Below are 27,119 nucleotides of genomic sequence, written 5' to 3' on the forward strand. Positions count from 1 at the left end.
CCAGGCCCTGAGCAACCTGATCTAACTATCCCTACTTTGAGTAGGAAGCCGGGATAGATAATGTGGGTCACTCTCACTCTAAATTTTGCTATAGCTTAGTAAACTAAATTCATTTTAAGAGGCAATAAACAGAGTTTAATGATGCCACATCTGAGTTAAGGCTATCAAGACAGGTGCTTGAAGGTCATTTTAAAAAGATAGGTTATTATCCTGATCAATGATTCATATGAGAAAAAAATTTTTTTTTTTTTTTACAGTGGTCCTATAACTACATTGCCATTACCTTCATTTTTTCTGTCAAAACTGTCATTACATAGTTGCTGTTAATACACAGTGACAGCAAAAAGCTGCTTGAAAAATCTCTACCTAGATTATAAAAAACTGAAAACCAGTGCTTTTGCCTTTAGAACAGAGAGAATGCACAACATGTCCACTTACTGTGGTCATCAGGTGTTCAGTGACAGCCGCGACCTCCTGCTGTTTCTGAAGCAGCAGCGGCATGCCCATCTCCAGCGCAGTGGCACCTCGTAACTGCACCTTATGAGCTGAATGGACGACCAGGGGAATGATCAATTTTGCCCACCTCACAGCCTCTTCTCCCATTTGGGCTGGTGCCTGCTCCACTAAGCTGAATTCAAAAAAAACAAAAAACAACAACAACAAAAAAACAAAAACAAAAACAAACAAAAAAAAAACAGTAATTCAGATGTCCCTCTCCAAGAGCAGAGCAACAAACTGACATTTACAGTTGTCCTTATTCTATCACAACTTTTTAGGCAAATCTAGCACAATAACTGAAAGCCTGAAAGAAACATATAATCACTTCTTTGTCATTAATGACCAAGTACAGTCTGCAAATTAACCATTCCTTATATGTTTCACACAGACTAGATCAGGTCCAACAGGCTACGTGTGCTGAAAGCAATACATTTGCTTTTGAAAGACAGCTTGAACCCAGAAGCAGCACAGGTTTGCACAGACCCAAAGTAGATTCGTCAAGTATCCTTATTTCATCCTTGCTCTAGTGCTTAGTTGCCTGAACACAGTAAGACAAAAAAAAATCCAGTATGTTTATACAACCCCACACTGAAAATGACGAGAACCAGGAGTACCTGGCATGTATTCAAATTTGTCTGTAGGAAGAATGCTGTCTCTCTGGAAGACAGACAATTTCCCAGATGCTCTCTGTGACCCAGCCATGTCATATCCCTATCATTACAGCTAACAAATGTCTTACCACACTAAGGAAAATTGCTGCCTCTCAACAATTTTGTTCAAAAAAAGGTTTCACGTCTTTGAGGTGAAGGCTGAAGGGCAAACACTGCTTAAGACAATAGTTTTCCATTAAATTTGCCATCAGCCTAAGGGACTTCTGAACCACAGCATCCTCTTGCCAATGGTGTCACTCAACCTGAGACCCAATATCTGTTTAAGATTTATTTTCAAGTACAACTCTTGCTCTGGAGAGTAAATGAATCTTTTTTTGTAATCCTATAGAAGTATATGAAACCGTTAATAATGTGTGCAATTTTCAGAAGTAATTCTGTACTGCACCTCAGATTTGCAAAAAGAGATTAACATTAAAGAGTATAATTATCCAGATGTCAAAAGCTGCTAAATACCAAGTAAATGGAAAAAGTAATACCCAATTTCTCTGCTATAGAAATCTGATGTATTAAAATAGAGGGGAGAAAATAAACAAGTTACCACAGTAACTGTTTTTCTTAAAAATGTATTTGCTGTTCAAGACAGGTACATACAGTTCAAGAATTTTTTTCCCCGACAGTACTTAAATAAAGATTTAAGCTTAAACACATTTACTACTAAAAAGATGAATTAATTCCAAATAAAGATAAAATCTATTATTTTGACTATTCTGACAGCACCGACTGAAAGAATGCACTCTTCAGTATTAGTCTAAAGTGTTGGCTTTGGAATTAAACAGTATTTCAACAGTGTTATGAGGAACAGTGTAGTGATAAACATGTAAAGCACCAATGAGAAGACATTTCTAAATGTAAATCCTTCCATATGAGAGCTGAAAATCTCTCAACCAGCTTGACTTTGAAAAAGAAAACCAGAATATGAAAAGAACATGACTTGTGAAGGGTAAGTGAGGCTTTGGAAATAACTTAGCATTCCTAATGAACCATTAAAAATTAAAGCAATTAAAGTTTATCTGAACACTGACTACTTTCTGTGTCAGAATCAATTATGTCATATCATCATTAATGGAATATTTTGCAGATGAAGTGGTTCAGGAGTCTGGGAAAAGGTCAGAAATAGGAGCAGTAGTTCACACAATATCACTCTATTGAGCTGACCGTAATACAAAATATTACAGAAAAAAAAAATCGAATGTAGTTAACAATCCGAAGATCATTCCAAATATTTATCATCAGAATATTTAAGGTCACTAAGATTGTTCCAATAGTTTTTCAAAAAACTAAGCACTTATTTTAAACATTAAATGTTGCAGTGCACGTACCGTATAACAACATTCAGTGCTTCATATTCAACCACCATAGAATGTACATCTCCTTTAGTAAGTATTGTTTCCAGTGTAGAAATGATGCTGGACACCTGAGGAAACAATATGAGGGCAAGCATTGTATTAAATATGAGTATTTCCATAAGCAGTAGGAATTCTGAAATCTGGTTTTGCCTGACTGTGATTGGATTATCCTGGATCCAGTTAAGATTACAAATCTGAGAAAACTAGAGCATTTGTAATGTTTCTCTCCTATGCAGCTTCACTGGGGTCTAAATGTTGCAGCTTTTCCCTCAAGTGGAGCAATAATTTGTGAACTTTTTCTTTCTGTAGCTATCCATGCTTAAAAATTTTCTAAGAACTTAATATAATTGAACCCTCTACTTGCCTGTCAAATTTGAGGGAAAATGGCCTTCAGACTCAAAAGCTACTAGGTGGAGAGTGACCATGAACTTGCATTAAACCTCATTTTCTTTGGAAACAAGGGGTAGAAGAAAAAAAAAGGAAAACAAACCTAAGAAACTTACCTCCTTTCCAACAATTTTAGAAGGAAACGTCTGCTTAGAGATGACCCAAAGTGCTCGAGTGCGAGTGTTTTTGTCTGAAGTTTTTACAGCAATGCTGTTCACTGTTGAAAGCAACTCTTGTACTTCCGTTGCTGAAAGCAGAATGCATAGTACTCAAATTCTGTTTGTGTAATTCTAATCAACTTCTTAGCAAGTTTCAGGTCATTTTGCTCAGCTAACAAATACTAAAGCAAGAAGATCCATGCAACTAAAGCTCCCAAAAGTTATGATTTAATGCCTTAAACACTACTCTTCAGCAATTTTTGTAAATTCCTTTCAAAATAATTAGCAAGAATGCGCAAAAAGTATTGACATAATATGTCAATAGTATGTATATATCTACAGTATCATTATAAGCAAAAAAACATAAAACAAAGAATGTTATCTTAAAAAAAAAGCTAAAGATTAAGTATTTGATTTTTTAAAACTTTCTGGATTTCAAGTGAATTCAGCAGCATTTTGTCCAGTTAATTTCACTGCTATGCTGACACAAAAAATTCATTTTAAGGACTACAAGAGGTTTTATCATTAAAAAAGGCAGCAAAGCTCGAACAGAGGTAACAGCAAGCTGGTTACACAAAAGAATGAGTAAGATAAACAAAGCACTTAAATGCAACTAGGAAGACAGACAGGGAAGTCATCTATTTCTTTGAAATTCAGACTGAATAAAGCCTGATTTCTTCCAAATTTGGGTTTCCTGCGTAAGTGATCTCAGTATCTCAGAAGCATAAGTTCACATATAGCCCCTTCCTCAGAGTTACGTACAGTTCTTGCCCCAACCACCTGTCAACCTATTTTCAGGACTTAAATATCTCTGAAACCTCAAGTTCTCTACCAAATTGACTGCAATTGACCAACTGCTTAAAAAAAAAAAATTATGGGAGAGAAGAAAGGGACTACACAGACATTGTGATAGATGCCTCATTTCCACAGGAAATCAGGAAGTTTGAGTACGAGGGAAGCAGAATACATTCTTCAGGAAACAGTAGAAAAATTGAGGCAAAGAATCAGCTTCAATAAGCAGAATGGCAGTGTCCTTTCAAACACGCGAGAAAAAATTCGGTCTGCACATCCATCCATAGGATGTTGTTCAGTCTTGCCTGAGTTAAGTTTTTCATCTGCTAAAGATCATTCTAGTGCATTTGTCCAAAACCATTCAGCACTCACCAGAGGCGGGGAAACAGACAGTATGCTATTTGTCATTCTTCTTCTTGACAGCCACTGTAGGCTGAGTCACCATCAAGGTACCAGCAACAGCTGAATTACACTGCTTGTCTTTGTGTGCCCATGAAAGGCAATCTTAGCTTAACCACCTTTCACTACTGCACAACCTGCATATCTACCACCCACTAAAGCTAAGGGTGTGCACACAAAGATCGCAGGCCATCCGACAGAATGGCTTTTACTGCAAATGGATATGCCTGACCAATGGAACATGGAACAGGCACCTTCTGAAGATCAGCCAACTTAGACATTAGCTCTCCTCCATTAACAAAAAATCTTAAAAAACCAAACAAACAAACAAAAAAAACCTTTGATGCATACCCTCAAGTTCTCAGCAGCAAAACTTGTTGTTAAAAGGGTTTAGCGCTTTCTAGCAATTTAGGCCATGAAGTTTTGGATTACTTTAAATTAGTTTAATTTGAAAGACTTTACCAGCACATTTAAGAGACCGTGCCAATGTGACAAGGTAGAACCACCAAGTAAGGGGTAAAAAAAAAAACCACTCAAACACAATACTACAGCTCCCTGCATTCCACAAACAAAAAGTGTCCATTCTTTTTCCATTTTGGCATCTTTTTTCATTACTAATTCCACAAAAACAAATTACAGGACCTAAATGCTACCAAAGTGTTTACTGAAATTGGAAATTAGTACAATAGTATTAGTGTAGCAGCATGGAAACATATTACAATTTATTGCACAAAATGAAATTAGTGAAATAAGCTCACATTGCTTAATGCTAGAGATAAAACAAAACTACTGGACCACTTGGGAACTGTAAACTTAATCAAAACTAAAGTATATGGTAACAAAGAAATACAGAAAGAGCTCTGCTATATTTTTTTAACCACCAAACATGTGAAAGTTTTAGTTTGCTTACCAGATAACTCAGATGTAATCTTCGAATTAAAAACACAAAATCCTAAGGCCTGTAATGCTGCATTACTTAGCTCCGAGTTTTGACTAGAAATGTGTGCCTGAAAAAATAAATTATTAAAGTCTCAAGTCACAGAAGTGGCTATAAGGTTTTAACTGTCTTAATTCCAACACTTCTGCTTAATGAAGAGAGCTGTCAAAACGGAATGCTTGATGGAAGATACACTGGTATAATAAAGCCATCCCTATTTATACAACCCAAATTACTGAAAGAATTTGGGGTTCTCAAGACATTTTTACTCTCTGTAATTTAGACATCTTTACTTAAGTATGTGCTAAACATCAGAAATCCTTTACTACTTTTCTGTGCATGTACTACTACCTAACTCTCCAATTGTTATTAAATATCTACAACAGGACTTTTTTTTTAAAAAAAAAGTGGCTAGAACAACAGCCTTTACATTCCAAATCCCTTGAGATTTACTTCATATTCCAATTCTCCGAAGTGTTTCTAAGGACAGGCAGAACACACTGTGCCTTTTCTGGAAAATTAAATTTGACTGCACAACACAGCATGAACTCATCCAAGACTCTCAAATTTATTTCTCTATACTAATTTCTATAACACAAAGGAAACAATTTACCAACAAAGCGTTACTACCATGTCACTAGTTCAAATTAGCATTACACGAATTCAAATTCAAGTCTTAGACTGGCCAGGTATCATGACCACTTAAACACACCTTTGGTTTGTTCATTAAAATAAACTGCAGAAAATTTAATGGAAAAGACATACCTTCAACACCTTGCAAAGTCGGGAAAAGTGTCTTCTGACTTCTGCAGTGAATTCTTTGCCATCCTCACCAGTCAAGCGACTTCAAGGAGCAGAGAGGAAAATAAGCAATATTCACAAAAGTTAAATGTGGTATCAACATACGTTTCCTTTTATACACAATCCATTAACTGGTCTAAAAATAGTGGTTATAGAACAGTTTTTTCCCTTAAAAAGGAAAAGGACAAAGCCACTAATCACCACATAATTAGTCTGCCATAAAAGTTAAACAGTATTTTTAATGCACATATATCCTAATATATTAGAGAAAGTAAAATGACTAATGACCCATTTTGTGTATGGAACATAAAAGACATAAGGGTTTTCATCTTTTCTCATCTTTGATAAAAACATCACAAGTTAATGGGCAAACTTTCTGTGGCTACTGAAAATTAAATACAGTTTACACAGCAATATAACAAGCTAAAAGCACATAACTCAAAAAAAGCTTTAGAATGCAGGTCCCTGACAGTAGAAGGATTCTGCTTTCCCAGCTAACAGTGGAAACTCCCCACATGTCTGAAGAACATCTATATAGGAGAGCTTGTGTTTCCCGATAAAGTGTTAATAACCAGTTTCACATTGCAAGAAACAGGCTTAACACTGTAATCACCAAGAGACAACCTGAGAAGTTTCCTGCTGTTCTGGTATGATCCCCAAGTTGGGGCATTAGTTCTGGCCAGTTTTACTAGAAACCTGCAAACTGTTATACAGTGAGCAGAATCACTGATACCTGAGCACTTATGGCTTAAGAAGCTACTAGAAAGGAGGAAGACAGGGACTCAAGGCAGATGCTCGTGGCAAGCGATAATAATGCCCTTGCACACGCTAACAGATGTGAAGGACCCTGATAAAAGTGGGACCTGGGGGTTAACAGGTACCTTTAGGGGAAAAAAAAGTAACTGAGAGGACACACGGTCACTCCAAAACTGGGAGAAAAAAACAATTCTAGCAGTTCTAACCAGAACACTATAAAGTAAGTTGGTTTTTCTCCTTCCGCCTGGAGGAAGTTTCTGCTTCGCCCCCCGCGCTCGCCCACCCCCATGGGCGGCAGGGAAGGGCCCCCAGGGCTCCGCGCTGCCCCGCCAGCTCCAGCCGCCGCTCCGCTCCCCTCCGCCGGCGCAGGAGGCCGCGCCAGGCCCGGCCGGGCCCCTCGGCGCAGGAGGGGGCCGAGGCCCGGCTGGCGCCGCCGCCCCCCTTCCCTCCCCCCCGCGGCCGCGCTCACTTGGCGACGGTGAGGTGCGCGTCGGTGAGGTCCCCCGGCGGCGCGGCCGGGTCCTCCAGGGTCTCCAGTAGGGGCAGCAGGCTGGAGCCGGCGGCGGGCGCGCTCATGGCGGCGGCGGCGGGGGGGGGCGGGAAGGGGGGGGAAGCCCCGTGCCGCAGCCGCCGCACGCCCCGCGCCGTCTCCCGGGCTAAGATGGCGGCGCGCGGGACGCGGCCGCGCGGATCCGGGCTGCGCTCGCCGGAGCCAATGGGGGCGCGAGGAGGCAGGGCCGGCGGCCGAGCCGGGAGGACATCGAGCGGCGCCCGCCCGCCCACCGCACCACGTGTCTCTGCCCGCGCGCCGCGGAGCGCGGAGCGATGGATCGCTTCCCGCGCCTTTCGGGCCCCGCCCCACGCCGGGCCCCTCCTCCGCCGCCGATTGGTCGCGGCCGCCCCGGGAGGCGGGGCAGGGGGAGGGGGAGGGGCGCCTGCCCAGCCCCAACGGTCGGCGGCCGCGCGGGGCGCGCTGCTGCTCTTACCTCAGCTCCGCTCTGCGGTCCTCCTCTAGTGACCGCCTGCCGGGCCCTCTCGGCTCGAGGTGCTCAAACACAGTCCGAGCCTTGTCTGACTCTGCGCTTTTATTATTACCATTTTTAAAGCGAGTGGCCTGGTGTGTGACTGGCTGCCGCTCCTGTCACCTCTCAGAGCGGGCATTCAGCCCTCGCGTCATTCACAGAGGCGCATTCGATCTGCAAATCATATATGTTTGTAACTGAGAAGTGATCTCTTGGTTTTTCCAGAGCTGCTTGGGTGTTAGGCTTGTGCTTCCGCGCCACGGAAACCTAAAGTTCCTTGAGACCTAGCTAGGCGGATGAGGACTGTGAAGCGGGATCACGGGGTAGCAGCACAGCCGCTTCTGGTTGTCTCTGGGACAGCCGTGGAGAGGCCGAGCTCCCCCCGCAGCTGCAGGAGGGACTGGGATTCTAGAAAGCAGAAAAGAGCTAGTTTAACAAAAAGTGCCCTGGCACGTTTCCACTGAGTTTTTAAGCTCCCCTGTAGGACTGCGCGATAAAGCATTGCATGAAAGTGACTGAAAGCTGGTGTTTTTCACCTGCGGTCAGTGTGGTCCCTGTGGCTGAGACTCCAGGTGCTTGATCAGCCTCCGAGACTGTCTCTCCTATGGCACACTGGGCTCAAAAATCCTGGATTTTAGCATCGGGCTCCCTGTGTCAACTTGAGCAAGGGCAGCGTTAAAAGCGGTGCTAGCAGGGAGCCGGTGCTGGGTGGCGGGGAAGGGCAGGGGGCACGCAGACAAACAGGAAATTTGCACCCCAGGGTAGGACTCTGCAGATGCACAACAGTTGATTCAGGGTGAGGAGACATTAGCACCTATTAGGGACGATTCATTCCGTATCATGGTAAATTCACAGAAAAGCGACAAGAGTTATCGACGAGTGTGTGAAATAATTTATATCAAGAGCGTTTGTGGATGTAATACGAAATAACTCAAGTTCTGTGGCAGTAAATTGGATGTGCAGAGGAACCTTGTTTCTCAGGGATAAAAATAGGCCTTAACAGTTACACCAACTGCTCAGTCGTCCTTCTTCATCACCTGCAGGGCTTTGTAGTGGTTTCTGACACACTTATCTGGAGTCTGTTCTGTAAAGTAACTCTTAAAATGATGTTACTCCACTGACTGTCCCAGGAGGGTTTTCTAGACATGTAGATGTTTCCTGTACAGGTTTTGCTTCTGCTCCGTTACAATTTAAGACCTGTTGCTTCTCAGTCCAAAAGAACCCCAGGCCATAAATAAAACACTAACAGTCCTCTCCAGACTTTTTGCTTCTTGTTGCTAAATACTTCTGCTGATTTTAGAGAGAAACATTCACAGGAACATGTGAATAGCTTTTTTTCAGTCCACCAGGTGGCAGGATTAAAAAATACCAGTTGATCTTAGGTGCAGCTTGATTCCCTTAAACATAGTGATATGAACTTTGTTTCCTCCCATTAGGATGAAGCATGAATAGAGTATTTGAAATGAAAGAGAGAGTAGCTGCAGTTCTAGCTGTGATACTGTTTTCCAGTAAAACTGGGAATCTTTTAAGATATTTAGCATTTTACCTATAGTATTCTGCCCACTTTAAGGAGATTCCAGATGTCAGATTTTCTGATTCTCCATTTTCCTGTCATTACCACTGCTCCTTATATGTCTCAAAAATGTGAAAAATGTCAATAACTTCTGCTAGCAGGATCCTTAATTCATCCTTTTCCATTGTTATGCAATTTGAAATTGTATTTTGGAGTGTATTTGAGAAGGATAAAAGAACGATACAGGAATGTCAGTATAGTCAAGGGTAAGTGTAGATAACCAGAGTGGAGTGTATAAAACACTGTCACTTTTCATGTACACCAAAGATCTGAATTTCCCCAGAAGAAATATTTCCTGTATTTAAAAATACATATTATTTATTTGTTTGTAAAAAATACAGTGACACTTACTGGCAACAATGTAATCATGTTCATATTCCCGCCTGGGTCAGCTAGTCCTGGGAACAGCATGAAAGCAAAGTATTCCTGAAACCCAGTGCTTATACCCATATTTGCCTTTGAGCAGGCAAACCTTGTCTGAGACCTGCCTGCCTGCCTGAATATCCCACTGGCAGGCTGCCTTATAGGCAAGATTCAACCTTAATCAGTTGATTTTCCTACAGAGATGGAAGATCAAAGCCAGATACATAGCAGGTAAGTATGGCCTCAATCACGGTCTAAAACTCAGCAATAGCTAAGATGTTCTCCTGCGAGTACCAGGGGAGTCAGGTTACCCAGCAAAAGCTGGTCTTGAACCCTTGCAGCTTGAGCTTCAGGTCTGCTCTCATAGAGAAGCACAAAGCTGGCTACTGCAAAAGCAGAAAATAAAATACATTTCCTTGAACTAACAAGGAAACTAACGGAGGTGGGGAAGGCCTGGACAAAGAGTGGTCATTCTCCCCATACATGAGTAAAAATTTTGAAGAGATGTCAGATACAGTATTTCTAGGCAAGTATCAAGAGTATAGAAACAAGACTGCAATGTGAGCAGGTATCTTCAGATACCTATCTTCAGAGATAAGTATCATGTGAGGGACTAGTCAAAGCAGAAGATATTAAACGCCATGAGCTCATTGGCAGAATATCAAACTAAACCAGAAAAAAAAACTGTAGTATGTTTACAACAGAATATGGTGTCTTATTAAAAGAATGAAACCTCTCTTCTCCCCAGTGGTATGGTGTCATGACTTACTGCTACACTATTTACTCAGCAGCTAAGAGAGAGATGTGCCAGCCCTGTCACCATTACCTACGCAAGTGAAATTGTGTGTGTGTTGATCCAGCCATCTGCTATCTACACTGTTGTTTAAACTAGAAAACAAAATCATATTCCAAGTGAAATTAAAACAATAAAAGCTCAAAGCTGAAAACAATTTAAAGTACTGAGAATGAAAATGTTGTAAAGCAAAGACAGGACTGATTAGCTTAAGATTCTCCTCCTATTGTACAAAACTCTTTCTGGGGAATTCACAAAGTGCCAGACCAAAAAATTCACAGGAAGATGCTCAATGGGCACTAGATTTCAGCTGGTTTGGGGTGAGGAAAATTTTCAGTATAGAAAAAAAACTCTCTCAAAACTTATTTACTTTTTTAAATTAAGAAAAGTGATAAAAAATCTGAAAATTTTCGCAAAAATAAAAAAGCAGTCACCGGAAACTCTGGACAAGGTTAAAACAGAGGTAGCTTTAATGACACTTCAGACTGAGGAATTTAAACTGAAGTTAAAAACATATGGAGAATGATTTATGTTTATCAGTTCAAAATAGTACAGTCTTAAAGCCTGTGTAAACAACATATAGCATCTTGACAGTATCTTATAAACAGATGTGCTGGTAGTCAGTAAATAATTTCTCCTGATGCTTCATATCACCAGTTTTCTTACCATTACAGAGTTTTTAATTTGATTCTTTACTGAGTGAAATCAGAGAAGTTAAATGTTTGAGCATCTCTTCTCTGGATGAGGAAACCCTGACAAAATTGATTGAGTAGTTTTTAATTTATCTCGCAACAAAATTATGATGGTAATATAATTGATTCCGTGCTTTTCACGCTGCTTTATAATCTTCTGACTTCAGACAATTACATAGGTGGCTATTAGGCCACCCACAAGATGAATCTATGTATCTTAAAAAGGAGTTTACTCAAATGGCCTTTTGGGTTCAGGGAAATGAGTTAATTTAAAAAAAAAAGAATAGTGTAGAGAACAGGAAGAAATAAATCAAGAATCCAAAAATAAATATGTAGAAATCAAGAAAAATAAGAAGACCAAATTAATTTTTTTTAAAAAGAAACATCTGTCACACAAAATATTTGTTCAAGTGGAGCAAGAAATAAGGAAAAGGAACAGTTCATATAGAAAAATAATTTAAAAATCTTTGGTAACGATGAGTCCTTTGGTTTTATACAATCCTTGTAATCTAAAAATAGTCTTCCATTATTTATGTAAGCACCTTTTATAATTTATTTCCTATTCTACTTTATTAAAAAAACTTATATAAGGCAGAAAAAAAAAAGTCAGAAAGATATGAAGAAAATGACTGTATGTCTCTGTCTTATCTGAAGCAACAGATATCTGAACTGGGTCCTAAAACATGTTTCTTAATGATTATACCTTGCTAATCTGCTCACATAATACCAAATTTTCCAGATAAAAAGTTTGTTTTTCCGTGGGAAGTTGTATTCTTTCCGTCACCTGATTTTGAAGGCATGTCCATAGTAACATATCTAATTTGAAAACCACCAGCTGTCACTGAGGCATCTGTCAAAAACTTCAAGGTCATAACATTTCCTAGGACAAGAAAAAGAAAAACAAGGATTACATTTTTGGATGGCATAAAAACATGATATTTCACTTATTTTTACATTGCTCTCTTGCTTCTCTCAGGCACCTGGGTCTCCAGGAGGGAGTCTCTATGCCGCGGCATGGATGGGACATACTGGGGAATCTGAAACACTGAGGTCTGCAGAACGATCCACCTGGTCTGTTCACCTCTGAGCTGAGAATAGGCCTTTCAGCCCTGTGAAAAACTAGGCTCATTTTGGACTTGCTCGACTTAGGCAGTCACCCCGATTTAAGAAAAGAAAACACTCAGGCTCATGAAATAGGCATGGAGCCTCAGGCAGCTCTAGGTGACACAGGGGTGAGGTTGCTACATCACTCTCCCATGACTGTCATCTGTTCATCTCTGCCAGGCCAGTGTAAACGGGGAGAGCAGGCACAGGACAATTCAGCTTTTCTCTTCTCTTTCTGCTGCTTAGAGCTGTGGGCTGTGAGCACAGAAAGCAAAGCAAAAGTCAAAGCTTAGATTAGCTTTAGCTCAGGATTTGTCCCATGTCAAACAAGAAAACTGCACTGGAGCTGGGTAGAATCCCATTTTCCATGTCTTAACCATGAGAGCACAGCAAGTATTTTTCAGATTCTGCCCTCTTTATTTGCATGGAGTAATCCAACAAACTGTGTATGGAATGATACATTGTTCATTATGAAAAAGAGTGGCATAATCTGGCCTGACAAACACATTTTCCTTTATTCTGTTTTGTTTACATTCTATTTCTTTCACCATGATTTCATTCCCATTCCCGTTAATTTTATTTTATTTTCTTCTTTTTGCACATGGTAATGTTCTCTCTCCATTGTAATGTATTTTCCCTGGCTCTTTTAAATATTTAAGGAGGGGAAAACTGCTTTATTTTCAGTTCTACTTCTTTAGAATTACTTTAGGATAATTTTATTGCTAGAGACTAAAGAGACTGAAAACAGAATTATTTGCAAACAAATGGCAATGCTCATAGTTTTCAGGTGATTAAAATGATGCCTCATTCTAAAAAGTATTTCTTCTGATGCCAGTGATTCCTCCTTAGATTATGTACCTCTGCTTGAGACTGTGCTGTATTCGCAGTCAGGGTTGTGATTCTGGCACTGTGGCACATTTAGGAGCCTCTCAGCAAGAGTCTATGTTTGGTTAATAGTCTCTCCTTGCTTAATCAGGGATCATCCAGGTAAGGAAGAAAACACTAACAATGTAACACATATGCAGGCAGGCTCTGAGATCATAGCCTGGTAAAATGTAGGAATGAAGGGTCACTGCGTGAGCCAGTGCAGCACAGTATGACAGGCACGTCCAGATATGTGAGGCCTGTTTGCATCTGCAGCACTGTCAATTCATCCCTGAGATCATCCATCCATAGATGGTAAAACCATTATGAATTCTGCAGGTTTACGTACTGGAGACACTGGAAGTGTGGTAATATGAGTTCCTGCACCAGACTATACACGTTCCCTAGGGAACACGACTACTTCCTTGTATGATTAGCCTGCACTGACTTCTTTGCTACAGCAACTTTGCAATACTTGAGCAAAGAGAGGTAAAAGTGGCTTTCATTTGTATAGACTCAGACCTTGGACTGCTGTTTATACATACATACAAAATACTTTCTATATCCAGCTTTGGCAATGTTCTTGCAATCCTTGCTATGAAAACAAGAAAACTTGGTGAGTAGATCCTTCCCTGATTATTTTTCTAACTAGACTTTTTTTTCTTTTACACTTATTTAAAAGTAACTATGGTGATGGAAGAGTACACTGGCTTATGACATACTGGCTGTGACTTAGAAAGTAGGGAGAAGAGATGATTTGGGCTTTTCACCACAAAAAGTGGAAATAATATTACCTGTGCTAATGATATCATCTGGCAACTCATCTCCACAGAACCTGAAAAAAAATTATAAATGGTTATGACTGACACAGCAAATATGCCATATCCCTGTTACGTGGGGACCTACACTGACAATAGTGACTCTCAGGCTGTACTCTCCTTTGAGAGAGCTGTGGTTCATGGGGTTAAATTGGTTGTAGGTGTTCAGTCTATGTGATTTTCTATATGTTAAAGCAATTCACTCAAGGATTTTTCTCATTATAGTAAGGTTTAGGGGATGGAAAGCTGCAGGAAACAGAATTTTCAATATAAGCAGGAAGTCAATGTTGTAAAACAAGAAAACACTATTTTACACAGCATTAAGGCAAGGAATAATGGCCCAAAACTGAGAAAGCAAGAACTTCATCAAGAAAAATATTTAAAATGATCTCTAAAGGAGAAACAAATGGAATATACCCTTGCTTTGCTACACATGATTTGTAGAGAGGATATGAAAAGTGGCAGGAATAAGGAAGTGTTTTTATCACTTTTTCTAGTTTATTTGTTACACTAGAAAATTGACACACTTCATACTAAAAATTTGACTGCTAAAGAACAAGCAAAAAGATAATATTAAATAAAAGAAAGTGAGAATTAAGCAAAGAAGAGGGAAACTACTTTAAATGTTAGAAGAAGATATATAACACTTGTTCTGTTCTGATTTTCTTACAAATATTTCACTTCTGTGGCTAATAATAACTTGAATTAAATACAATTTTGCTAATAGTTTAACACCTCTCCTTCCTCCCTTCAATTACAGCAAATACAAAATGTTATTTGAGATTGCTGGTTCTTCCTGCAAAATAATAGAAGACTCATTTAAAAATAAGCAGCTAACTAAAAAGTGTTGCAGATCTTTTCCATGTGATTTAACAAAGCAGAAAAGGGCAAAGCATAATTTTCAAAAGTGCTTTACAGATCTGTGTTAATTTTAGTAAAGAAAATTGTCTGGAGAGACAGTTTTTCTTAAGTATTATGGTTGAAAATTTTTTAAAATATTTGAGTATTTTCTTATTAAAGCTGGAATTACTTTACCTGCCCACAAAGCCATTGATATCATCATAGCTATCATAGACTTCCAAGAAATCAGCCATACAAGCAGTGTCATCTTCAACATCAAACTCCAGAAATTGTAGATGAATCCGTTGTCCATACTTTACTCTAATATGCCAGTAGCAAATTTGCTCATTTTCATACTCATTTGGGTAGCCTGGTGACTTAAAAACATGTTTTGAATCTGTGAAGATTCCACCACACTCTTTTCCTAAGAGAAAAATAAAAACATCAGAGTTCAAGTATTCATTTTGGATATGGCCATGTTTTAATTCCTTGTGCACTCTGACCCAGTAGATCTTTTGTAGAAAATCACGTAGGAACACCCAGAGAAATATCACTGTTCATATATTTAAGCACTCAGCATTCAGAAGAAATGTCAGTCATTCCTAGCTTTCCGGAGCTCACTTAGGAAAGTTCCTCCTCACTTTTGGGACGCTCACTTTGGAAATGAGGCACGATCCAAAACTCACTGAACTCAGAGGAAAAGCTTTCATTGACTTCAGTGGACTTTGGGCCAGAGCTAAGGGCTTTATATAAAGGCATTTCAGGTTTCTGACTCTGTCAAACTGTAAGCTTTACAGCTGTTCTTGTAAGTTGCCCTCACATTCACTTTCATCCTTTTTTCTCCAAATACCTCTTTAAAGTGTGTCTTCTCCAAAAACCCTATAGGGGTTAGTGACTACATTTATTTTGCTGCACTGCTTTTATTGCTGCAGCTCTTCTCCTCCCTTTGGAAGGTCTCCTTTGGGAAGAAAAGCACACATTCCCGTTAGATTCTGTGCCCATTTGAGCCTTACCTTGTCGGTGGGACCAATTGATTTGGGGGCCTCACATTGCCTGACTTGAACCTTGTCATAGCTCCCTAAGTTCAGATCTATGGGAGAGGTAGGTACTTTCCAAGGGTGATTCAGGGCACATGTGTTAGGAGCCTTAAGCTGAATAATGGGAATAACCCTCTTAGTTTGCACACTGTCTACAAGTCCTGTATTTTTCAGCACCACAACACAGGTAGGATGGATCTGATCTCAAACACGTAAGTAGTTTCACAATTTGCTGGACATATTTAGCATCTCTGAGAAGAGCACAGGCTCAATTCAATCGATTCAATTTTGCCTCCCCAGGCTATGGTTTCCCACCTGCAAACAGACAAAACTGCCAGGTTTTGAAGCAGACTGCCATGGAGCATGATTACATATCCCTATGATGGAAGAGGCTCAGGCCACCTTCTGAGTGTAGGCAGTTCTGGTTTCCTTTTGTCCTCCATCCAACGCATTTGCGAAGTAATCACCTTTCATCCCAGAAGAGAGGGCTGACAAAGGAGAAAGCTGGGCTGACCATTTAAACGCAGTAATGAATGCAGTAGTCTCTCTCACAGTTTTCTTTGTATGCTGAACATCTGTGAGAGTCCCACCCCGCAGAGCTATTTGGTTAACAACTGCCCAGCTAACATAAACAAGCTCAAACCCTGTAAGCACAAACAAAATGTGCACAGCTGTACAGACATCATGGACAACTCCAATTCCTGGCTCTCCCATGCAGGCTAGTACACTTGGAGGAGCAGGAGTGCAAGGCAGAGCACAAAGTTAAGCTTCTCTTTTCTTTATGGTGCCCACTTTTTGCATCTTTCCTGCTACATGGAGGATTGCAAGATAAACTGAGCAGTGGCCACGTTCATATTTCAGTCACCTGCAGTGTCATGTGGGGCTACTCTGGCTAGACTCAGCCAACTAGCTCGAGCAGCAGCAACAGCCCACATGTAGCTATACAGGGCACGAACAACCTGTTTCACCCTCCCCAGGAGAAGAGACATGCCCCATATCCATGAGGTCTTGGCACTCGTGTTTGAATCACTTCTCTCAATCTGCTTCAGAGATCCACTGTTCTCCATCTAGTTACAGGCACACGCGCGCGTGCGTGCGCACACACACACACACACACACACACACTGCTGGGAGCTATATCTGTGCGTGTTTCAGTCTCAGACAGAGCATACATTTTCAAGAGTTTTCTATCACAGGCAAGAGAAAGAAGGTCTCATGAGTAGGAAGACAGGTAAACATTATATGTCTTCATAGGCAAAATACCTGGAAAATAGTTCCTATGTCATAACGCTCTATTTTTGTTCATATCTCTAGATATGCATTAGAGAGATGTTAAACAGCAGTTGCACACACACCTCTGCTTTCCTCCAGGATTGTGTTGATAATAAAGGAATAAAACAACTGAAGAGTGTAACTTCCTAGTTTGTATTTAAAACCATAGCCTACAGTCTATCTCTTTTGGTAAGAATTCATATAGATCATCTGGATAGTCGCATCTAGCCTTAGAAGCCAGATTCTCAGATGATGTTTTCACTTCCATAGACTCCCCATACTGGCAGTTCACCAGCAAGGTGATACTGTTCCTGCAACATCTGCAGCCCTTTAAGGTCTTCCATGTAAGTAAAAACACACATGCTTACCTTTGCAGCATTTAATTATAGCTAGCCTTCCTCCACAAATGTCAGGCTAGTAAAAGGAACACAAAGAAATTCCCCAACTTGGATTTGAGCAAATTCTAATTTTTTAGAATTTTTTAGAACTTTACCAAACACAAAACAATCTGGAGAACTTCTCTGGATTTTATTTGCTGAACTCACATGGTTTTTTTCCAATTTTTATCAGCAGTTTGCAACTAGAAGACTCAGAACTGCAAAAAGTAATTCTATTGATTTTTTGTTTCCAAATTGAGAAAAAATGTAAAAGGCCAGCAAAGGGGTAATTATCACTGAGCGTCTGGGTGCCTTTGCACAGCCAGACATCATGCCGTGTAGCCGCATTCTCAAAACTAAGGAGCAATGGGTTCTTTTTAAACACACCGTTAGGGTTGTAGCAGTAGGCATCCCATCTCTCACTTCTGTTGAGGCGAATCCCGTAATCAACAATGCCAGTCTTCCCAAAGCCACAGTTGGGTCCAGCTTTTACTATGGGATAACCAACTCTGCCCTTTGCCATCCAGCCAGCTGCACACACATGGAAACCTGAGATGGGGAGAAAATGAGGCACAGATGTGATAAATTAATCCTAGGCAAGAAACTTCACTTTTTATTCAAATAAATAATGACTCACTCCAGCTGATCAATGACTTAGATGTCATTGGTCTAATAGAAATTGTACTATAAGGAAGAAACAGTCTTTTGAGTGGATGATTTTAAACACAGGATGTATTATGTTCTCCACAGTATGATTATTGGTTTGTCATTTGAAAACAAAAATCAAATGCAGATGGACTATATAGTCTCCAGGGTGGTGAGTTTTAAATACTGTACCAGCGTTTGTAATCAAATTATATATTGGATTAATCATGTAAGTGAATAAATTGTGTTCTTTCTTTCCCTTTTAAAGCCATACAAATTTATTCAATCATATCTCATCTAAGAGTCTGCAGTATTAAGTTCTGAGGGCGAACAAAATACTATAGACAGAAGACAGCTAAGGAAACAAAATATTCACTTAAAATGCTTACAGTTTAAATTTAAATACCTAAAATATGTATTTTCTTACAAAACAAAAAGATCCTGTTAATGCATTGTGTGGCTGGGAACTTAGAAACAATAGCCAAAGAATGCGCTGTTATTCACTGTCTGGTAGAGACCAATTCCATGGTTTCACGGAGACAAACTAGAACATACTTGTGGCGTGCCAGGACTGAGAGCTAGTCAGAAGAGACAAAAGTACCCTTTTTATATGTGTGCTGGTGCTGAGTGCCAGCTTGTGACTCAGCAGCGTAGCCTGCATATTTCTAGAGTGGAGGATATTTTCCATTGTTTTCCTAATGCTCTGAATGAATTAATCATTTCTCAACAGGAATCAAACAGAAATACAGTAGTGTCCTCGCCGAGATCGGCTTTTTCTTTCCGAGCACACCAACCACTCTTTCTTAGACCAAACGAGGCTCAAATAAACATTATGAAAACACCTTGACTGCTTATGTGAAAAAGAACAACTCTCATTTTCTAAGAAAGCTCACTAGGGACAAATGCCCTGCCCTGCAGGCCCCTGCTGTGCCCCTGCTGCAGCATGGCAGGAGGGCGCTGGGCAGGTACCACTGCTTCCCAGCTGAGGAATACGGCTCTCCCCTTTGTGTTACTGCTTCCAGGAGTGTCGCGTGCAGAGCTCAGGGCTGCTGAGCGCCATGTCCTGATGTTTTCCCTGACAGCTCCGTAGCTAGCACAGCCATGCTCTGTTACTGTGGGGAGACACTGTGTGCAACTCAGGCAAAAATCCAGGGAGTTTGTAAGTTCCACAAGATTCATAACACTCATGAAAATGAGAGACTGGCAACACAATGAGCAACATGAAATGCGAACAGCTATTTTTTTCAAACCTATTTTTCTTGCTGCCTCCAGCTGCTGATAGGTGGCTAGATGTCCTCCTTCGTACTCACAGACGGCTTTTGCTTCTGCATAGGTGAGCTGATACTTTCCGGTGCGTGACTCCCTGTGATACACTCCAGCTGCTCGTTCTGGGGGATCAAAGCAACAAACAAGTTCAGTATTGCTTTACTTCTGGAATGCAGACTATGGGATCCCAGCTGACCTACCTTCTTGGAGGACGTCAAGTCTCACAGCTTCAGCAGTTTCCCAAGACCTTCACCTTGGGCTACCATCCAGGTGAGAACAGAAAGATGTTCTGCTAGTAGCTGCATTATTTGGGAAGTGTCAGGAAAATATGCAACACAAAGGTATATTTCTGTTTGGGAGAAGTTTCTGAGCAAGAGCTGGTCAGAGTTTGGGGCAAGCTTTTGAAAACCAGAAAATCAACAAACACAGGGAAGGAGTCCCATAGGATTACTCAGAAAGCAGTTATGGGAACAATCAGCTGGTTCAGTATCACTGGATCTGTGGGACCGTATCAAAGTCCAGGGAAGCTCCTTCTGGATTGCTATTACAGCATACTTTTGGATATAACTTCAAGTGCTTTTGTAAGATGAATCAGAGCTTTGTTTTGAATCTCCAGAGAAGTTAAATGAGAGCTAGTTGGATAGAAGACAGGCAAAAATTAAAGGGAATAAAATGCAAATATCTGCACTTGTCTCACAAAGACCAGAACAATTGTTGGCTGATATTTTTGCTACACAGAAATTTAATACATTTTCTTCATATATCTTTTTTTTGCTGTTCAAAGTCCAATATACAGCAGCTTTGCAGGGAAAACTAGAAACTGTCAGTACTATTACAGTACTGAGAAGTTTTATAATCTTGTTTCACTTGTTTGATGCCATATGTACAGAAATCTGTCTCTATACCAATGTGCAAGTCTAATCTGAATGGTGGATTTTTAAGATTTTTTTTATATTCCGTAAAATCAGAGAAAAATGGTTGTCTGCAGCTATCATTAAGCAACATAATTGAGAAAAGAAGCAAAACAGGAAGCATTTTTTTATAGTAGTTATTTGCACCATGGGAAAAAAAGAATGTCTCTTCTAATGGCTCTCTGTTCTACTGATTCTACTTAGTAGTTTTGGCTATGTTAGGATACTTATAAAAATGTTAACCACTGAATTGTGGTTAGCTATGGTGAGATCCTTTATTAGATACAGAATGACGTCTGCCAATGTAGTTTTTGGACCCACAGTCACTGGACTCACTCCCAATGAAGTAAATGATATTGCTGACAGTAGTCTCAGAAGACTGAGAGTTCTCACTGTAACATTGCCAGAAGTGTCACTGGCATGGTCAAAGAATAACATATATTGTGTGGAAACAGCTTTCTAAGAAGCCAAGGTAGTTCCAGTGCAAAGAACAGTCATAATAACAAACAGCTATGCAATAATATACGGTATGTTCAAAAAAATCTTTTTAAATCAAAATTTCATTTGTAGAAAGTATTATTGCTCACTCACATAATGATCTATCATTTTTAGCCTGATATATCTAGTCACTGTTTCCTTACAGCATAATTATATTAAATTCAGTATGCATGAATTGAAAATCTGAATATTAAGAAAGTAATACACAAAATAGCCTCACTGCACACTCAGGGGACAACCTGGAAATGAGATTATTGATTACTGCAGCTCTGCTGAGATTAGCCAAGCTGTCCCACCTACGCTGAGTCAAAGGGGAAGAGGCAGTTCATTCCAGGCTTTCTTGGGCGGCAAAGGTGATCAGTCACTGCTGAAGTAAAAGCAGTCTTAAAGCTTATTTTAAGTGACAGTTGCTGATAAAAGCTCCCATAGTTCTGGCAGCTATTTTTGCAAGACCCACTCTGCTCCCTTCCTGGAAAAGCACTGGATGTAACACCTAGCATTCAGAGGGAATCACCAATGGTTTAGACTTGCAGCTGACTGTAAAAACTTATCATTTGCAGTTGTCTCAAATTTCTCTGACTTTCTCTCCTGGTAATAGTGTTTTCAAATCTTATCCTTCAAGAGGTATCTATCCCTATTTATTGATGCTAAAATGTCAGGACATCACTGTCCTGTTTTCCAGAATATTGCTGGAAAGGTTTGCCCTTCATAGTTTTTGCAAGGGCTGCTATACTGATAGCAGCAACACTGAGTTTTCATGCAGTGTCTTGGTGGTTGGTATCACCCTGCTGAGACCAATCGCCAATCTGTATCTCTGTTACTCCTTTGTAACTTGATAAAAGTAGCTCTTGGAAGGATACACCATGCACATACACTCCGCCGACCTTGGACATTTGCTGCTGGATCAGTGCGTCACAGTTTAATGACTCAGTATTCCCTAAGAGGCGCATATCCTAACTAATTGATCAGATCTTTCACAGGCATTTTTTTCCCATCATAACTACATTAGGGACTGTGCAGAATGATAAGCTACAAAAACATACCTAGGTCAAAGCGTCATACATATATCTAAAAATATATATTTACATACATACATACATATATATACACACATTCACAGCCATACATGAACACAGACATGCACAAATTACTATTAGTCATTATGGAGGCAAGATCATGGCTGTGTAGACAAACCTGAATCAAATTTTGCTTTTACTTGCAAGCGCAAGCACATGCCTACCACTGTATGTATGTGCCATTCATATACCAAGGGTCTGGCACTAGAGAGTACGGCGTGTCCCCGCTGCAGCTGGGCATCTTCTCTGATGGAGAACACTGCTTGAAAGCTGCTACCAGAGTATCTGACCTCTCCAAAATCTCCTCTTCCTGGACAATAATAATGGCTTTGAAATACTTGAAAAATTTACTTAGTGTCCAACTCCTTGGACTCAAACTGTGGAGGAGCAACCTCAATTGACTCACTGGCTAGCATTAGCCCTCCTTGCAAGAACTTCCAACTAGACTCTTCCTTATCTGCTTGAAAATCTGTATATTGGGGCTGGCCTCTCAGGGATTTCTCTACCCACTTCTTCCTCTGGTTCTTACACAAAAGAACATGGCTTACAGGGCTGACAGGACATGTTCCTTCCAGCTCATATTTCTTAAAATTTCTCCTTGAAGTCCAGAGACAGCAGGATTCTGTGAGAAGAGTGACCCTCGAGTCACCCACAGCAGTAGGTGATATTAAAATGCAGCCAACCTCTTCTGCACAAGGACAAAAAATATGAGATTTGGCCTAATAAAGTTCCATCAATATGCATGACACATGGTTATATAATAAAGGACAAACAGAAGTATTCAACTTCAAAGTGGGGTGTTGCCGTGTAAAGTTGCTGGCACAGGTCTCTGGTAACTCACGGTCACCCTCAGAGTACTCCACTGAATGGTGTAGGTATGGCCCAACAGCGTGGGCATGGTCCCTACACCTCACTGACACGTGGCGTGTGAATGGGAACAAAATTCTGCACACAAGAGTGGGGACTTCCTCACTATACTCTATACACTATATACTATACTTATATGACAGGCTTAGGCCATACACACAGGGAAGGGTACATCTACCCCCAGACAGTTTGGATCATGAAATACGTATCCTGGGCCCTGCTGCTGACTGATATTTCGACATCACCTTAGGAAAGTCCAGAGGCCTAGAACAGCCCCATTTCCCTGTCTCTGTGGTGCCAGCTCAGTCATGACTTGCTGGGGCTTCTCTTGGAGGGAATGTTCCCCATCTGCTCCCAGTTGTTCAGCTGTGCATTGTGGTGTGCTGCATCTGTCATGGACACCACAGGGACTCCAGGGACTGATCTAAGCGGATGCCTTGAGTGGCAAAGGTGCTGACAGTAGGGCTTGGGAGCAGGGCTTGGTTGTGTCTTCAGTCCTTTAACGCCATCGTTGACTTTTCCCTGGCAGTCCATGCTGTTAAGTATTTTTGCAAGACCACTTAATTTCTTAGCTCTCTGTCCTTTCCTCTCTTCCTAGAAATAGTTTTAACTGTTCACTGCAAATAGTTTGTGATCAACTCTGTTCAGCGGGATGAAACACCATTAATAAAATTCATATTCTCTATTTACACATTTCCTTGTAAACATAGCCCAAACTGTCAAGTGAAAATTCAATGTTCTTGCACCCACTGCTCTTGATGAGTATGGGGGTTCTTTTAAGTCGCGGAGAACAGAGTAATTTTCTTGATGAAGAATCCACCTGACGCAATTTTTAAAAAATTCCTTATGTTATTTTCTGTTGCTGTCAGAAGTTAGCCCATTCTCTCTTTCTCATTCCTAGCAAAAATATCACCCCATGTAACTCCACTGTCCTCAGTGGATGAATTGTTCACACCGTATCTACTCAAGATTATGAGAAGTTCAGCCCTGACTCAGTATTTCTCAGCAGTGAAGCCAAGAGCAAATTCAGTTGCCCCAAGGACTAGGAATGAGGATTACCTACTCTTGCCACTGGAAGGGAAAGGCCCCCAAGGAAGGGTAGAGCTGGGACTTGGGACACCTAGGAAATCTGGTGTTTATTTCTGCTGGCATGGTCTGGTGACTGCTGACTGCCAGGGATGCTCGTGCTCCCTGTCCTGACCCTCCCCTCAGCAGGGCAGCCGTATCCAGCCTGCCTGCTTTCCAGGGGGCTGCACAAGCAAAGCAGGCAGCGGAGCCCTGGCCCTTTACTGATCCTGAGCTCCTGCTGCCCTGGGAAACTCCTGTTTTGGGGAAGTAAGAATCAGCACTAGAATTAGAAGACTGCGAGCATATTCGGGCAAGATTGCTCTGATCCTCTCATCAGTTTATAATAAACCTGTGGTTATAATGTGCTTCTTTCAAAAATGAGCCCCAATAATATTCCATTTAAACAAGAAAGACATTAAAAGGAATATTCAGCTGCATCAGGATTTTGTATTTTGTGAGAAAACAGAAGATGTTTTCTACTACAGAAATAAGGTAAAAGACATGAACATTTCTAGCCTGACCTTAACTGAAGACTTAATATTTGTTCTAATAGTTTGTTGAGGAAAAAAGGTAAAATGGAAAACTCCCTTCATTTTCACTCTGGTCTTGAGGGTGCTTTATCAGAAGAAGAGAAGATAAGCAAAGTTCAAAAGTCACTGCGCATTCCTAGGTTTTATCCTGGGGAGAGGGTCTTGCTTTAATGCTTGTGCACAGTTAGTATGAGATTGGATTTACTCCTTTTATTGTTCAAATTACAGGGTTTTTTTTAATGCAAAGATGTATAAAGTGGATGGCTGTGATTTCACCAAATTTTTCTTCATTTTTATATAATTGCACTGAATTCCATTGCTAATTTAATTAACTGCAACTTGGTTTTTGTTACAGTAATTTTATTGCAGTACTTAGAATAAATAGTGCATTTTTAAAGGTGTTCCAATGGAGTCCTGGAGCTGTGAAAGCAGAGTGATTATTTGAAAGTTATACACTGTGCTTCCAGATTTTGCATGTATTTATTTATTTGCAGCAAGTCAAATTTTTACCTTTGTCCTTCATTTTTATTTACTCACATGGTAAACGCTAAAGGTGTAGCAAACCATTATTTTATTATTCATTCCAGTTAACACTCTGTTCTTTGCTTTTAAGGAATTTGAACTTTTTTTTAATATGCAAAAGGACCTCATGTCCTATGAAGTGCAACCACTTAAATGATTAGTATCATCACCAGGTCACGTTTATGTTGCAGAAGCCCCTAAAGGCCACAGCCAGGGCAGCACTGGCAGCAGTAGTCACATGGATATGCCAGTATTTGCCAATAAAATGCCCAGCTCCCGTTCTCTGGCCATGAGCGCAACTGGTGTGCCGTGTGGCTGAACTCCCTTTCCCTACGTCGGGGGGCCTCATCCACATTGCCTCCTGCATCGTCCTGGCCCTGCTCTTGCCGCTCGGGCACTCTTCAGTAGACCACTGGCTGGCAGAGATGAAAACCGTGCCAAGAAGCGTGCAAACAGCTAAATGCAGACCCGACCTGTGCCACAGCCAAGTACTCTTTACTTGTGCAGAGACAACCTGTACAAACTAGTGATAAACAGGAGGCCTGGCTCAGCATATCCCTTTGCCCACTGCTCTGACCACATACTTTCTGTATGGGAATACCCATCACAAACTATAGCAAATTTGACTTTTCTGTCCCTACTATCAGGGCTTAACACAGCTTCAGTCCTATTTATCTTCTGTGTCTCCTTACTGCTACTCCAGCCAAGAATACAGGCTTTGCCATTTCTCACACGAGCCTCTTCTCTGTCATCCTTTTTTGACTACTTCCTCCTTGTGGTGGTGCAAGAAGGTGCCAAACTATCCTCCCTCAGAGCTCCCTTCTATCTGAACACCTTCAGTAACTACAGGACACAGCAGGCACGCTCCAAGTTTAGAAGGAAAGGGAAGTAATTAAAAATGTGCAATTAACTGGAAAATACTACAGATCAATTTCCTTCTCATTCACATTCCTTTTAGCTTACAAGGTCCTCTGAGGAGGACTTAGATTCATGTGGTTGTTATACCAGCTAATAGAGCATGGTCTCAATTCTTCATGAAACATCTGAGCAATACAGAAATGAGTTCTGGCTATGGCAATTCCTTAAAATTCATAAAGAAATATGCAATATTCCAGAGACAATAAAGGAGTCTATAAATATTTGTCTCTAAAACAGAGCACTCATTGCATATATTTCTTTTGTCGTATTTTATGGGAATGTTTTGATTCTTTGTTGTTGTTGTATTGGAGAATAATAGAGAACTCTGAAAGAACTCTAAGAGCTATTTAAATGCACTTGGGGTATAAGAAACTATTGCCACAGCGTTTTGTATAGCCCCTTTGGAATTTTTTTCTCCACTATTTAATGATGTGAACAAACGAATGGCCAAAACATATACATTTCTGTATTTTCCTAGAAACCTAGGAAATATTACTGCTATTATTTCCAGATCATTTAGTTTCATATGTGGGACCCCAGGCATCTGAAGTATGTTCATGCAGAAACTAATTCATTCCTGTGGCAAATGTTTCTTTTCATACTCTTCTTTCCTTCATTAGAAGGAACTAATATTCAATACTGCTTTCACTTAACTTCATGCTTAAGCAAATACATTCAGACAAAATATTCCTTTACTACGTTTTCCTGCACATCAGATAAATAGTAAAAACAGTAAGATTGTAAGGACAAAACTTACAGGCATTAACCAGATAAATGATAACCAATTTCAGTGCAGGATTTTGCTTCTTTTAATGCATGGTTTTATATTCCTGGAGGTTCATCTTTATATTATTAGAGAAACACAGTGATTTTTGCAGAAAAACATTCATGATGAAATTCTTTCTTACCTAACCAAATAGAGTTATGCAGCACTCCGTCCTTGAATCCCCATGCTTCAGCCTTGTCCCACAGCAGGACAGAAAAGAAAATTAGTGCAATCATCTCTTCCGAACTATTAGGCTGTAAATATTCTCTGTTAAAACACTCAGGGTAACCTCTGCTAGCAGCTGGCTAGATTCTGTTGGAACATCTGGTAGCCAGATCTTAAATAGTGCTTTCAGCTGTGAGGTCAGCAAGGCTGCTCCAATTGTGCTTGCTGTAGTATTATTATACAATTAAATGTGAGGTCTGTATTCGTCCATGTGACTCACTTTTGGCTTTCTTGATTCCCAGTGTGTCCAAGGAATCATTCCATCCCTAACTACCGGAGCACACATGAAAACTTTTCAAGCCAAAGTCTGTTCATTCTTCAGCACTC

The 27,119-nt window shown here is 40.5% G+C and overlaps 2 protein-coding genes across 6 annotated transcripts in view; both read right to left on the reverse strand.

Moving 5' to 3' along the window:
* RIF1 (replication timing regulatory factor 1) overlaps positions 1-7,456 on the reverse strand; it is a 36,871-nt gene extending 29,415 nt beyond the window's left edge. For 2 of the 5 annotated variants that reach the window (XM_064514548.1, XM_064514546.1), the window contains exons 1-6: positions 7,215-7,456; positions 5,954-6,032; positions 5,162-5,258; positions 3,019-3,149; positions 2,489-2,583; positions 439-628 (exon numbers count right to left, since the gene is read on the reverse strand). In XM_064514548.1, the coding sequence (XP_064370618.1) occupies positions 439-628; positions 2,489-2,583; positions 3,019-3,149; positions 5,162-5,258; positions 5,954-6,032; positions 7,215-7,321 (699 nt within the window). In that variant the 5' untranslated portion in view covers positions 7,322-7,456. Of the gene's footprint in view, positions 1-438; positions 629-2,488; positions 2,584-3,018; positions 3,150-5,161; positions 5,259-5,953; positions 6,033-7,214 lie in introns of those variants that run through there. The other 3 variants (XM_064514550.1, XM_064514547.1, XM_064514549.1) reach the window with 2 other exon arrangements.
* Positions 7,457-10,943: 3,487 nt separating this feature from the next.
* TNFAIP6 (TNF alpha induced protein 6) lies at positions 10,944-26,960 on the reverse strand. The gene is made up of 6 exons (XM_026097576.2): positions 26,710-26,960; positions 19,396-19,533; positions 17,888-18,049; positions 15,010-15,238; positions 13,951-13,991; positions 10,944-12,068 (listed from the first exon to the last, which is right to left on the reverse strand). Exons 1-6 carry the CDS (start codon positions 26,801-26,803, stop codon positions 11,905-11,907), a joined length of 828 nt encoding a protein of 275 aa, XP_025953361.1. The 5' UTR covers positions 26,804-26,960; the 3' UTR covers positions 10,944-11,904.
* Between the last annotated feature and the right edge of the window lie 159 nt (positions 26,961-27,119).

Source organism: Dromaius novaehollandiae, chromosome 7, assembly GCF_036370855.1.
Source record: "Dromaius novaehollandiae isolate bDroNov1 chromosome 7, bDroNov1.hap1, whole genome shotgun sequence".
Lineage (NCBI taxonomy): Eukaryota > Metazoa > Chordata > Aves > Casuariiformes > Dromaiidae > Dromaius > Dromaius novaehollandiae.